Source organism: Tenebrio molitor, chromosome 1 (assembly GCF_963966145.1).
Source record: "Tenebrio molitor chromosome 1, icTenMoli1.1, whole genome shotgun sequence".
NCBI lineage: Eukaryota > Metazoa > Arthropoda > Insecta > Coleoptera > Tenebrionidae > Tenebrio > Tenebrio molitor.
Genome location: NC_091046.1, coordinates 13,829,837 through 13,845,586, shown reverse-complemented (window position 1 = coordinate 13,845,586; position 15,750 = coordinate 13,829,837). Strand labels below are relative to the sequence as shown.

At 33.2% G+C, this 15,750-nt stretch overlaps 1 protein-coding gene across 6 annotated transcripts in view; it reads right to left on the bottom strand.

Annotated features, from left to right (window-relative positions):
* Positions 1-13,510, bottom strand: part of RhoGEF2 (Rho guanine nucleotide exchange factor 2) — a 54,511-nt gene extending 41,001 nt beyond the window's left edge. Inside the window, exons 1-4 of one of the 6 annotated variants that reach the window (XM_069036479.1) lie at positions 13,087-13,510; positions 2,137-2,336; positions 1,580-1,629; positions 1,469-1,526 (exon numbers count right to left, since the gene is read on the bottom strand). In XM_069036479.1, coding sequence (XP_068892580.1) covers positions 1,469-1,526; positions 1,580-1,629; positions 2,137-2,336; positions 13,087-13,115 — 337 coding nt within the window. In that variant the 5' untranslated portion in view covers positions 13,116-13,510. Of the gene's footprint in view, positions 1-1,468; positions 1,527-1,579; positions 1,630-2,136; positions 2,337-13,086 lie in introns of those variants that run through there. The other 5 variants (XM_069036477.1, XM_069036478.1, XM_069036476.1 and 2 more) reach the window with 5 other exon arrangements.
* Between the last annotated feature and the right edge of the window lie 2,240 nt (positions 13,511-15,750).

Below are 15,750 nucleotides of genomic sequence, written 5' to 3'. Positions count from 1 at the left end.
AAAAAATTCATTTTACTTTTGCGTTTTAAATTGAAATCTCTTCGCGTTCAAAATGAATACGAAAGGTGGGTTTAACTAACCTTTAGACTAACATTAGCTGTTTATGAATGACGCGTCAATAAGAATTTGTAAAATGTAAACAAACAATTAGCTAGAAAATTAATTGATTGCCGATAGTGAATGTGCCGTTTTTAGAAGTGATAGATGTAATCCCACCTGCTGGCGTTCAAACTACACCGCACCTTGTTGTCTAAAGCAAACTCTAACTTGCATCTGTTCACAATTGGCTGCCGTGCGCAGAATTGGTGGGTTAAAATATACCAAATTAGAGATGATTTCATAGTCTACCCGTATCAACACTATTTAACACACCAGAAATTTTAATATATTCATGAAGGTAATTGTTATTTGTTCACGTATGTACGTTTGTCACTTAATTACCGATCAAAATTAGTAAATTACTAATCTATTTTAAAAAGGAAGCTTCTATTAAAATTATATCCATCAAGATTATTTTAAATATGTATCAATTACTACAGACGACCGCATCCAAATTAGCCGTACTTTCACAACGAATGATTTATCTTATTTTAAGCAACTGTACCTTGCAATACTTTTATGGATCAGATTCAAATGAACCGAACGACTATATATAAATATGTACGTAACAACATTTAAAAAAAAACACACCATCACAGATAGAAACCTGCCTTTCTTAACCACTTCAAGAATTAATACTGAAAGTCACTGATTTAGACCACGCAGGTATAAAGGTAGCATCCATTGGACATGATTGTTCAAGTCAACATCTGTCACATGTACAATAGAATTCGTTTCATTTCGACAAACTTCGTTTATTTGCACAATATCAATACCGTTTACTATGTACAAACAGAATACTTCCGTTTGAATGCTTTAATATAAAATATACGCAAACGTAATACTCTCTATTGGAAGTATGTATGTGAATATTTTTTATCTTTTTCAAAAACTAAAATGATCCCGCAATATGATTGCTATTCATATTTTCATGACGTCAATAAATACAAAAATACGTTTGAATTAACAAAAAAAGAACTTTACGGACTTTCTGTTTTCAGTATATTCAAGTGCGCCTTAATTATTTTTGTTCAAATAAAACTAAATTTAGCAAAACACACAGACAACTGCAATTATTCTTACTTTTCACATATGGCAATGCCTATTTTCTCATTCGCTTTATACCTATTTATAATTTAATTATGTACTTTAAATATTAATATTAATTGAGAAGTACAAAAGAATTTTAAGCGGCTAATTAGATTGGAAATTTTGTGGGAAAATAACCCTTCATTGGCGAAAATATAAATATCTTCTTTTGGTTATTAATTTGCTTTTTCAAAATTTTGATTTAAAATGTATTAAAATGTAATGTTAGTCAATTAAGTTTAAACTAATTGAACTATAAAATTATTGGTTTTGTACTTACATCTAATTAGATCCACTACGTCTGTATGTTTTGAAGATATCACATTAACGTCGTTAACCTAGTAACAAATTCAAATTACAAATTAGTCACAAAAGTACAAAAGCATTCTACCTTTATAATTTTGTCGCCTGCATGCAATCCCGCTTTTTCAGCAGCTCCTCCTGTAACATTCAAAGAAAAAAACAAGTAACAAATTGAAAACCTGAAGTATGAATCTACACTAAAACTAAAAATGTAATTACATCTTGTATTTAAATAGGTACTTAAATAAATAAATAAATAAAATGAAAAGTTCGTTGCGGTATCTAAGGGGTAACCTACTACACCTAATCATTTGTTATTATGTAATTAATTTCTCAACCCATCACCAAAGATAAGAACAAATTCAATCTAATCAACATCTACTCGTAATAGGTGTCTAACACGAATCATTTAACTTACTGTTATCACAAAACAATTCTACTTTAATAAATACTTAATAGTAATTCGATTAAGATTTTGTTAAAATAATGTACATATCTGTGGGTTCACTCCGAATAAAATATGTTAGAAAACAATTTTGTATGTGTGGAAGTGGAAAGAAAGATAGCTGAAGAAAAAATGAACATTAGAAATTAAATGTTTGTCAATTCTGTTTAAATTTGGGTTACATAATTGAAAAAAATTACCCTCTTTAACACTCTGTACGTATACTGGGTTGTCACCCGAAACTTTCATGCCATATCCGCGTTCGTCACGATTAACCACTACCTGTACCACATGCGTAATTGACTGGTTATGAGTATCCATAAGGGACGAAGGTCTGCTTGCAGGAGACAATGCAGGTATTGGAGATGACCTCCGAGTTGATCCATTTGCTGATTGAACCCTGTAAGAAACAAAACAATTCGTGTTATTTGTTATCATTGAAAATATCTAATAATAAACACGGCTTCCTAACCAATGCTCATCGTTTTTCCATTTAGACTATGCATTACTATAAATTCATGATTTAATAAACTTTTCATTCGTACAGTATATTTTAATTTTTAATTGCCTATTTCATGTGTTATAGAGATGGTTGCATTTAAGGTACACACGGCCTTATATTTTATATTTTCGAGTCACGATTTAAATTTTTCCTCGGTCGTAAAACTTCATTGGGTGCATCTTTTGCGGTATTAAAATCAACCCTCCAAAATGCGAGGTCGCAGTTGATTGGGTTTACTAACTTCAGTTGAGTACATAAAAAAATGCATCTAACGAAATTCTACGACTATGCAAAAATTCAAATCTCTGTTCTTAAAAATAACAAAAATATCAGATGAATAAATGGCGGTCATCTTAAAAATGAAACACCGTATATAGTTTTGGTCATCAAATTCAAAAAATGTTTCCTCTTCAGACAATCACCAATAGAATGAAATGAAAGTGAAAGGTGAAATAGTCGAGGATGGTACTACATATTTGGAAATCATGACTTCACGTCATTAAGAACACTAAAAACATAAAAATAATGTTAATATTCGAAATAGTAAAAAAGTGTTACTCAGTCACAATTTCTCAATGTTTTAAAAAAAATTGGCCATTGAACTATTTATTTATTTATTTTTGAAGTGAAAACTTCTTTAGGCGCACCACATTATTCCCGGGCAGTGAATTAGTTTCACCGTCACGCGTCACGTCACACACTCCTAGATGAAAGGCTCATTCGAATAAGTTCGGGAGAGCCGAGTTTAGCCGACCGAGCGAGACTCAGTCAGCTGTGCCACTTGTCACTTCCAAAAGTTCCAAATTTTCATTGTGTTGCTAAGTTTAAGCGACGTCAGTGCAGAACTCCAGGAGTATCCATATACAGTATGGAAATTTTAACTGCAATAAAATTCACTCATTTTTTCAAATGAAAGGGTACACCAAGTGACACCTCGTTTGAAAGGCCACTTCATAAGGAATACAACAATCATGCGATCGAATAAAAAAAAAATCTGAGTAGGCGAAAATGGTGGTCTGAACCAATCAAAACATCAGAATAGCACAATCCAGGTAACTTGATTTTTTTTATTCGATCGCACGTTATTTATTTCCTGAATATTTTCAAAGCCTACATGCTAAAAAAATAAAATCCAAAAGTTGAACACGTTGGAGGTGTGCAATTCGTATCTTACTCGTGTAGTAACTTTTTTCAAAAGCCTTGATTGCTTTTTGCCTAAGCAATATTGGGGCAGAATACCGGAACTTGGGTCATGCCCAGACAAAACGGGCTATTCACTATTCAAGAAAATTCGGTGACTCCAGCCCGGCAACTGACCCGTGACAACGATATCAGTCTACGATATCAACTATTGTCCTCAAAATACTTAGATCTGCAAAGCTGCACCCTTAAAAGTTGCAAATGGTCCAAGAAGTAACTGAGGATGACCCGGACCTCCGAATCCAATTTTGCGAGCAAATAATAAACCTGATGAATTGGGCCGTTATTGTTATTGGGCTGACTATAACCTTCATTGGATGCCAGAACCTCATACTTAGTTCCCGCAAAAACTCAATGTATGAACTGGGACAATAGGTGATTGAATGAACATTGGAGCCAGTATTCTTGGATGGTAATCTTGATGGAGCAACATATCTTAGGTTGCTCCAAGATCTCATGCCAGCGTTAGCGGGCTTATTTCCAAATCCGTTAGATCCAGATTTACCCGATGAAAGAATATGGTATCAACAGGATGGAACTCCACCCCATTATGCTGTGATCATTCGTAGATATTTAGACGAATCTTTCCTAATCCATGGATTGGAAGAAGAGGTCAAATTGAATGGCCGGCAAGTTCTCCGGATCTTACTCCTCTCGACTTTTTTATGGGGATATTTTAAGAGTAAGGTCTACACGTACGAGTACTCGTATGTAACAAAACCGAATAATATCGAGGACCTTAAGCAACGTATTGAGCATGAAATTAGGCAAATCACACCGGAAATGTTACAAAACGTAAGCGATGAATGTTACTATCGATTTGCAATTTGCCAAGAAAGAAACGATGCCCATTTTGAAAATTTGTTGCACTAAATACTCGTAGTATTCAACTTATAAAATTGTATGTATTTGTTTCGGGATTTTTTACAAAAATAAAAGTTTTCACTTCTTCTGGGCACGTCATGGTATACTCGGTGAAGCTGGAGCAAATTCTGCATGAGCCCGAAGACTGTAGGCAGAACGTTATTCTGGTCGTGACATATACCTAATGTCAAACATGGTCCAATTGCAAGATCGTGGTAGAACTCGTCTTCGTCGAGTGACAAATGTATAGCATTTTTACCCCGAATTGAAATATTGACTAAAATCATAAATCACACCAACAAAGAAACAGATCTTAAAGCACCTCATCTGATAATTTATGGTGGGGTGTTAAATAACCTCAGCCAAATATTTAGTGACACCCAACGGGCAAAAATGACCGGTTTCTTACCTGTAAGTGGATTGTAAACTGTTTCTTTGTTGGTGTGATTTATGATTTTAGTCAATATTTCTATTAGGGGTAAAAATACTATAGAAGAAGCCGTTGTACCGAGTTCCTCCACTATACCTGACATAATCCATTTTTTTAAAGGGTGCGGATTAAGTCCATAGACGAATTCCTCCATCGAATAATTATATACTTAAACGAGGAAGCCATATTTGTTCCCGAAATATGGGCGCGTGCTGATAATTGTATGTACAGAACAACTAACTCGTGTGAATCATTTCATTCAAGATTTAATTCCAATTTTTATTCCAGTCATCCCAAAATTTTCCTATTTATAAATGTCTTGCAAAATTTTCAGTCCGAAATTTATATGAAAATACAGGATGTCCCAGGACTCGCGGATCAAATTTAAACTGTATATTCCTTGATGGTAATGAAGGTAAAAAACGTTTAGAAAAATATTCAGGGTGCAACAGCTTTTTAGTTATGAATTAATCAAATTGACCAATAGAGCTCGATCTAATTTTCCCTTTATGAGAAAATTGAGCACCTTCCGTCAATTGCCAAGCAACGTATAATTCGATAAATCACAAAATTATTTTCAATATTTATCTGGTCGACTTGTCGGAGCAGACGTCAAAAGTGACAGCTACTTTTGAAATAACCAAAAATGGGATAATTTCGCCAAAGGCAGGTTAACAAATGTATAGAATCTAAATCAGGGAACACAAGAAGTTTCTTCTTCCGGCTTGCTTCCGGCAATGAATGAAATATGGTTTGTTATGAGTGAAAATTTCCAGAGCAATTGTAACCTTGAGGGGTATGGGAAATTGACGGGAGGGATATGATGAATTGAAAATTGAACCTTTGTTGATGGAAGGTAAAATGGCGACGTAGCGTCAAGTGAGTAATATTACTACCTTAAAAATCTTAGTAAAAAGTGAAATATGCAGGGCCTCTGAAGTGAATCGGAGTCACAAGAAATTTATCCTGATTCCTGTGCATACACTCTGCATCTGCAACGTATTAGCGCAGTTACACGAGCGGGACTCGTCATCGTCGAAATGAAAAGAAAGACTTTTAGGAACATTCTTGACATTCCAAAAAAGCTGGAGTTACACGTAGGTTTTGAACAACAGATCAAGCATAGTGGCAGTTCTAAAAGAAAGAAGACAAAACTGAATTGAACTAACCTATTTATTTTAGCATCATTATTAGTAAAAATTTAAAATCAAATTTTATAACTTAAACGATGTAGAATGCAACAAATGAAATAAAAAACATGCAAAATAAAAAGATTAATTTATAACAAGTGTTCAAAAGGTCCACCTTTCATCTGAAGGAATAGACGAGCTCGTTTAATTAAATTTTCCCTTGCCAGTCTAAGCATATTCGTGAATTTCGTCATTTAGTTCTTCTAAAATATTGATAGGTTCGCGGTATATATAGTTCTTCAAATGTACTACTTCTACCGTCGTCATCAAAGGACTGAACAACAGCATCTGGCGTTCTAACTTCTCGCGGGGGACCACCAACTTCTTGTCAAGTAGGCACCAAGGACCCAGTGCCTCGAGCACGATCCACCAACCGTAGAAATACGTTATAATTTGGATGTGGCAAACGTCGTGGAAAACGTATTGCATCCTCACGTGCATTGCGCCCGCACTCTCCATAGAGCATTTCGGCATACTCTGCAGCTGTATTCATCATTTCAATATGAAGTTTGAAAATTTCGAATCAAATTATAACTTGACGTTGTCAAAATCTTCACAGTTGCCCAAACATTTACTTGAAATTCCATACCATTCTTACTAGAATTATGTTGCTAGGCAATTCAAACTATTGGTTAAATTTACGTGAAATTCAAATTGACAGTGTCCTTCTGATTGGTCAACTTTAATTATTCATTACAAAGAATCGATTATACCCTGTCCTTTTTTTTAAACGCTATTGCTTTCAGTTATCACCAAGGAAAACGCACTGTAAGTTTGATCCGCGAGTTCTGGGACACCCTGCTAACACATTTCCGAAGGTAAATACAAAAAATACTACGCAAAAGGAATATTTTTTGAGAAATTTAGAGTTGAACACAATGTAATTTCTCAAAGTGAATTTGTAAAAATGGGTTATTATTTTTACTTGCCCTTGCAATAATAATAAATTGTAATGTAGGTTTATAAGTATTATTTTTTAAATTAATACACACTTTTTTTAATGGAAACTGCTATTTTACTTTTACTCTTGAAGATATTGAGTTCGTTCGTAATTATTTAGGACGTCAACAACCAAACTTGTCAGCAGCACCTTAATTCCTATGGTCAGCGCTGGTGGTGGAAGAAGATATATTTTGGATGGTGTGCCTTTGTTTTACTTTAACTTTGAAATAAACGTAACATTACAACATTGTGTTTTTTTAATTAGTGTGGTTGTAAAATAAATACCTTACATCTAAAGAGCGTGATTTTATAAAGGAAATGCAGGGGGTTTAATTATGTAGAAAAGCCATCCATCCAAATAACTGGCACTATGACCCGCTCATTAGCAAAATATTTCAAATTTTAAGTTAAGTTATGGGGTCCCGTCGAAAAAATTATAAATAAAAAATATATTTAATATGGCGAGTTTTATGATTGCCTAACCAAATTTTATTTCGTAAAAAAAAATCAACAATTAAAATTATCTGCTGCCATACTGTACAAAAATCAAGGTGATGAAATAAAAAGAATATATGTACACAGCCACTTTACACATTCACGTTGTTAAACAGAGATTGATAAACGATCGTATCACTCATTAACCTCGACACTTCACTATCAACTTGTTTACGTCACGTTGATTGTAGTTTTATGTAAAATTTTTAATTAATACGCTAAAAGCCACCATTTTTCAGCTGTAAAAAGATATTCTCTTCACTGAAATAAAATGCTCAAAGTGAACACACCATAATTTATTTAGTACCTCGATGAATGTCATTACTCATTACGTGTCTTGAGGACAATGGGCAAAACGATTGAGTTCTAAAGGCAACTGAATTTTATAATGGAAAATCAACTTATATAATTTTACTCTTGATTATGGGTTTATGTGGGTAACTTTTTTTTAATTAAACGTGTGTTTTGATGAGTATTTAAAATACAATTGACTGGACTGTTATTAGCACATTTATTCTTTTTGTGTAATACTAGTGTCTCGGAATATAATTTAACTTCAAAGTTTTACTTGAGATTTGTCATTTTCCAAGTCCTAGGAGCTGTAACAGTTCTGTGAAGTGACCGAGCAATCTGCAAAATACCTGAAGATGTATATTACCGGTAACATTCATATATCTTTTTTCACTTTCAATATATTTGCTTTAAATAAAATACAAAAAGGATGTTTCAAAACGATTAATGGAGAATAATATTTATATTAACATATAAATAAATAAATGTTATGGAGTAGACAAAACTCTCACACTCTTACTCAATATAAAAATAAACTTGAATAATACTGTATTTTACAACTACACATGCAATTTTCAGATAACGTGAAAAACTATTCTACATTATGTCGGCTTTGTCAAAATCGTTACAAAACGTAATACGAGTACGTCTAATTTATTTCTTATAAATATATACATAATTCTTATGTATATGTTTTTATTAAGTACTAAAAAAACAACAAATTTTGTAAAATTTTCTAACATTACTATAGTTAGTACACTTTTTCCATGGGTGTAATCAGAGATTGTGACTGACAACGGGAAATGAATTTAAAAATTCACAGTAACCCTGCGACTAATTCAAATATGTATACCTTTTAAATTTAGTACCCTGCAACTCATTTCTGCAAGTGTCTACTGGAAATGTTCTTCACAGTTGTAGTATGAACTGTTCACAATTGCGACGCTTTCGTTGTACCCTGCACGATACTTTATGAATTTACTTAAAGACAGATGACCTAAGGTATACACTATTACAAAAATAAACTAAATAGTCGTATACAAGCGACTATCTAAACAATTATCACCCAAGATTACGAAATGTTTAAAATTAAATTAGCGACTTTTCTCGGTTCCACATATTGGAATAAAAATACATAACATTAAGTAAAAAATATATTGTATTTCGACACCCTCATTATATCGAAAATATTATTTCGGTATTTATTTCCTGATTATTTTGATATTCTATACCCTCCTCTTTGTCAAAGTACAACTTGTTTACTTATTATTATTTGGACAAGTTGGCCAACAGGATGTCCCAATTACAGGTCAACCAAGTAAAAGACAAAGCAAAAACAAAACAAAAAAAAGAAACAAATCGACCCTAATTGACCCCTAGTGATTATGTCAACCCGAGTTTACGACCTCCAGGGGCTGCAGGTAGTTCATAAGTATAGTGGACTGCCTAATAACCGAATTTTACGGGTTTTGTTGAGGCTTTTGTTTATTTTTTTGCTTCCAATCTAATTTGTTTTTCCAAAAACTGAGACAGTAGCCCCATGAGATACGTTCTTCTGAATCCAATGCACTTTTTAAATAGTCTCTAAATGAAAAATTGAGCAAAAATAATTAAAATTACTGAAAAACGTTATTAATTTTTTTTTAAAGAATGAAGCGATTTTTCAAAAAACTGAGACAGTAGCCCTGTGAGATACGTTAATGTTTAACAAAAAATATAGTCACCATACTTTCAAACATAAAACTGTGGAAAAATAATTACAATCCGTTTAGCGCGCTTTACCATTGCTTGGCTAACCACTAGGCAACAGCCTTAAGAGCATCGATGCCACAACAAAATATGTATGTCAACCATACCCTCAATGTTCTGATAATTGATCATCATCCGGACGATCGGCGACGAGAGTCCAGTATTTGTACTTATATAAATTTAAGTTTGAGTTCAACTGACTAGCTAAACATAAACTACCCCTATCGTCTAGACAGATTTCTTTGATTACAATGATTGAAATGGTCTTGTTTTTAGCGTAGGGTTTCCATTGTAAGTAAAAAAAAAACAATTAAAGTTTTATTAGTTTATATCAGCTTTTCGCTTTGAAAATTGAACCAATTATTCCGTATAGATTTACTTAACTGTTCTTAAAATACAAAAAATTATTTCGAAGGTCCTAAAATAACCCATTCCCACTGTCATGTTTTAATATGCAAACCATTTAGATCACAGACCATTATCTAGAGATTGATCCCTAAGTTCTACCTGAGATTTCTTTTTCATGGCAGAATATTGACTTATAATACCACGAGTAGGCAACGTTATGTCGATTATTTTAGTGGTACTGTCACGAATGTCACTCACGCTTCAATTTGAATACCACGAGTGCGTAGCACGAGTGGTATTCTCAAGCGTGTGGGACATGAGTGAGAACACCACAAAAATTGTCTATTTAACTTTGGCTAAGCGTGGTATTCGAGAGACTATTCAACGAACAAAATTTATAATAAATTTTCCTGATAATCATCACGAGTGAAAATAACCGATAATTTTTCACATGTGATGAATAACCAGGAAGTTTCGTTCTGATTGGTCCAGAAATGACAAATCGTGCATTTTTATTGGAGAATTTTATGTGAGTTGAACAGTCTCATTTATTAAAACTTGCATTAGAGATATTTCAATTAAAAAGATACATGTAGTACGAAAAGTTAATATGTACCATCTTTCTGTTTTAAACGTTATCTGGGTTGAAGTCAAAACCAACATTACATTCCAGCCCAACATTACAATTCGCCACTCTGCCAAGTAGAAAAAAAAAGTAAGATTATGCAGCCTGTCCTAGAAAAATAAAGTTTTCCATTTCAGCAATCTCTGAAGGTCGTCCTCAGGTACCGAGTGACTATCAATGTACTTCGTGACTTAACCTAACCTAAATAGAAATGATTGACAGATGATGCACGAGAAGATTTGCACTACCAACTGCATCAGTGTTGCCAATCCACTATTTTGCTTCAATCATTTATAGTCACTCGGTATTACATACTAAAAAATCGGACAGGTTGCTACACAGCAAAAATAATAGTTATTGATATCACAACAAGCAGCAAGAAATTTGGGGATTTTAATAATCATGTAGAAAACTTCGAAATCCCGGCAACGCAAAATTGTCCCGGCAGCGCAAAATTGCGGTCATGATTGGTGCTGAATTCTGATTGGTCAAGTTTAGGATGTCCTTTCTCGATTATCGCTTGAGATAGGACTTTTTTTCTTTAAAATTCTGATTATCACATTTAGCAAAATACTTCCTTTTTTCTCTGGGGAGGTAGTTCTGGGACATCCTGTATATTATGATTATGTCAGTGGCTGTCGGTTTGTCCTTTACCTAATTTTGGTTTCAGGCTTCTAATTTTGTTGAAACAATTTACTAAGCTTGTTTTAGTTGTGACGTTAAAATTTGGACTTTTTGCATCAACCAAATAAACATCAAACAATTAACTGTAATGATTTTTTATTTGACAATCTCACTCAACAGGTGGTGCTTTCTTCTTTTTGGAATAGACCCATAGTTGTGCTTCAAAACCAGTTTAATTATAGTTTGGTTAAAACAAACTGTAACTAAACGAGGATTGGCCTAAACAATTTGCTATTTTATTCCATTTAAATATAACACCTTTAATCAGTTTCATCATGTTTATGTTTTGTATTTCTTTGAGATAAATTAAATGACAACAAAAAAACATCGAAAAATTTTACACAGAACTAAAAAAAATACAACCACCACACTTATGATATCGAATTTACTCGATTTTAGATACAAAAAGGTTGTTTACTTTAGGAATTGAATAACTGAACATATTACAACAGATATCTATCACACATTCACACACATCCTCGCCCTGAGCCGAATCTGAGTTGCTTTACTTGAACTGGATGAATGTACGTGGGCGGATAGCCTTAGTACTTAAGTGTAGGACGGCTTTTATACCTACATTTGATGTAAATAAACATTATTTTAATTAAATGAGTATTTTAACTGTCCATGATTATTCTTCAAATAATGAAAAATTGGAAAATATACCATATAATCACGTGTCATACTACATTCACATATTCATTTTTGCAAATCGTAAACTACGGAAAACAAAGCACTTCAGACCAGTAAAAATTCCACAAAAAACAAGATATCATTGATGATAAAAATAATATCGTTTGGACATCTTGATCTTGATCTTACAGGAAATACACAGAGGTGGATACCAATACATACTCGTACTAACATCCGATTCGTAGGTATCTGCTTCTGTGCACTTCCTCTGCAGTAAATACTATATTTTAATCTTGGGGGCGTTGACACCCCATATTAGTAAAATCAATGTCAAAAACATTCTTGTGTGGTCTACATTACTGCATAATACAACAATAAAAATTCTGATAAAAATTAATCAACAATGATTAATCTGATTAGCTGTCGAGCCGTAACGAAATCGTAAACACAACATCTAACGCGTAAAACGTCCATATACCTACTAAAAGATTTACAAGTAATCGGTTGCGCCAAAGCATCTGTTTTTTAACTGAAATACAGAAGAGTTAGTGTGTTGTAAACTAAATTGTTTGTGTTATATACCTACTTATCAAATAGCTTGTACATTGCAAATAATTAGTCTTATGCATAACAATATCACTCACATTAGTCATGTGTGTTTAATTTTTATAACATGTCCACAGTTTTTAATTTGATAATATTTTCATTTGATATTCACCGTACCTACTTGACCAAAAAGTAGAAAATTCAATTAAAGAAAAAATATCATGAATAATCATGTGTTACGGTTTACATTTAATTATTTCCTAATCTTGTGAGAGATAACTGTTAACAGTTTTACTTTACATAGCAGTTAGTAGAAAACAATGAGAGAATATTAAGTAATTGGGGCAGCATAAGAAATTTTAATTCGATTTTCCCATGACGAGGAGTGACGGACGATGCAATGAAAAATCGCCCAAAGGCTACCGTAACGACATGAAACAGAACTCTAAAATGAACATTGAATAAACAAAGTGACCAAAAAACTTAGTGTTATGTTGATGCGCGCATTTCTTTAGGTAACAGGTATGTATATACAAGAGCATCGGTGACGTAAGTAACTAACACTAGGCCATTGCAACCATCAATAACAATTAATTACCATTTATGTAATTGGGCAAATAAAACTATGCATCGGGAAATCACACTACGTACCTATCTGCTAGAGCGAGTGTATTATCCATTTCGTCCTACAATTGAATATTGAGTTTTAAACGAAGTAAATAATAAGAACTGTCGTCGACAACAGAACACATATCGATCGTTCTCGAAGGCTAACATCACTAACACAAAATTCACACAATCAACATATCACTAGCACATATCGCATTCGCCTTCGCGCCAAAAATTTTCGAAATCAACTCGATTAAGGCACTTATTTCGATCGAAAACTCAGTCACAACTCTGTGAACCAACAAGTGTCAGCCATCTTGGGTAATTCCCGAAGCGGATTCTGCGCAAGAAGTTCAATGCAGTTAACACATTTCCCTGTCGTTTTCCCCGTATTTCCGTGAAAATGCGAAAAGTAACTGCAATATTTGCATAATACGTCATTGTTGACTTAGAAATTTGTTCTGACTTGGAGGACCGAAGGTGACGGTTGGTGGCAGAAACCTAAGCACTGACGGATTAACCCATTAACCAGAATTCGAATTGGAATTGTTCCTAAAAATCAACAATTTACAAACAGAGATAAATTTATCGCGAAAATCAGATTTATACCTATTTTTAATCGGTTATAAAAACATTGCGAAAAGAATACAGCAAATGTTTATTACAAATAAATAAAATTGAAATATCACGTAAATATGTAATGATTCACAGATGTTATCACAGTTATATTTGTCAAGTTTGCGAGGACTATGACATAATCATCACCAAGGTATTCTTCAACATTAAACGTCAGGATTAAATATATGTCCCATAACAACAAGTCATTTTATTTACAACATTTATTAATGAATTTTACACAACTTCTAATAAATGATGAGCTTTACACAACTTCTAAACGCCTTGTTCATTGAATTGCAAGAAGGACCTTTAATAAATACGTCAATGAACATCTAGATTTATGATAGAAAGTTTAAAAATGAGCACATTTCGTGCACATTTACTTACACATTAGTAGTTTTTTGTGGGAAATATGAAAAATTTTGATGGGGTTTCCTCTAATTTCCTTAAAGTGGTCAAGGAAAAAAAATTACTTGTTATCAATGACTAAGTGATATGAATCCTTTGTTTCAGTATTTATATCCAGGAAATGTCGGTTTTACACATGTCGCGCCACATATAGCAGTATCGCAACATTGTTTAGATAGTGGACAATCTGTGCTTGACCGACAGCTTACAGGTTTCCGACAACTTATTCGAGCTTCTGGACTAGATGGCGTTGGACACCCGGTTGGGTTTAAATCTAAAATTAAAAATGTTATTTTATGTTAAATTTTAATAAATGATTTAATTATTAAATTAAAAATACTTAATGTAAACAAATACATACTACAGGGTTATTCTAAATGATTGTAGTCGAAGTAGGCGTGAAAACTGAATGTAAAATTTATGGTTGCCGCTCCACATAAAAAAATCATCAAAATGATGTGTTAAATTGGGTGCAAAACAACTCAAAATTTTTAAAATTGATTGTAGAACAACTCAATATTTCTGGATTCAATCGTTAATTTAACAAAAATAAATAAAATCCTGATCACCTAAAAAATGACAGTGGCAGCGACACAACTGACAGTTCATATGAAAGCGGCAAAAACGTAATAACATGGGCATGGCCTACTTCGACTACAATCATTTAGAATAACCCTGTATAAAGCTTTTATTTTCTCAGCTACTATTATTTCCGTTTCTTATAATTTTAATGCACATACAGGTGTCTCAAAATTCGCAAATTTCGAATTCAGAGCGTGGTAGGAAAGGACACAGTGGAACTCGAAAAATACTTAGAATAAAAAATCACTCTTCCTGATGAAGATATAAGCACTTAATTTTGTTCAATACATAGCAGCCTTCATATCCACAGTGACAAAATACTATTCTAACTACGTTGCCGCTCCATTTTTAAGAAAAATTACAAAAATTTAAGATTTTTTTACTCCAAAGTAAAGCTATTTTTCAAAATAGTTATTTATGATGTAAGTGTTAAAAGTGAGATTTTATTTTGTAAGTGGGGAAGATTGGGAAACGAGCGCAGCGAGTTGACCAACCCCACGAACAAAATAAAATCACTTTTAACATGTCCATCATACATCTATTTTTTATACAACTGGTTTGCATTGCATTAAAAAACGCAGTCGTATTTTTGATGTTTATTTTAATTTCTGCGGCAAAAATCAGGTAGCTAGTCTTGTATTGACATTTGTTTATTAGGAACGTCAAAAAAGTTTTCATTACCTTTTGTAAAACATTTTCAATTCCACATTATTACATTCGTAAACATGGAATGCAAAGAAAACGACGTTAACGATGCCGATATCGACGACAGATTTCCCGCAAATATTGAAAAAGCGGCAAATAGAGCCACTTTAACATTTATAAATAAATAAAAAAATAACTAGTGTCAAAAGTTTTTTTTTACTGGTGTTAAAATAGTATATTATATACCAAGGTGGAGAAGTTCATGATTATAGCCAGAGCGCCAAGATTAGAGCCCGAGGCGTGCCGAGGGTTGTAAGGCGCGAAGGCTATAAGGGACTTTTCTACCGTGGTTTATATACTATTTTTTTCACTACTAGATACGTTAAAAGCCTTTCTGATAATAATTATTAATCAAATTATTTTGTCGGATGCGACGGGTCCAAGTTGTCATTT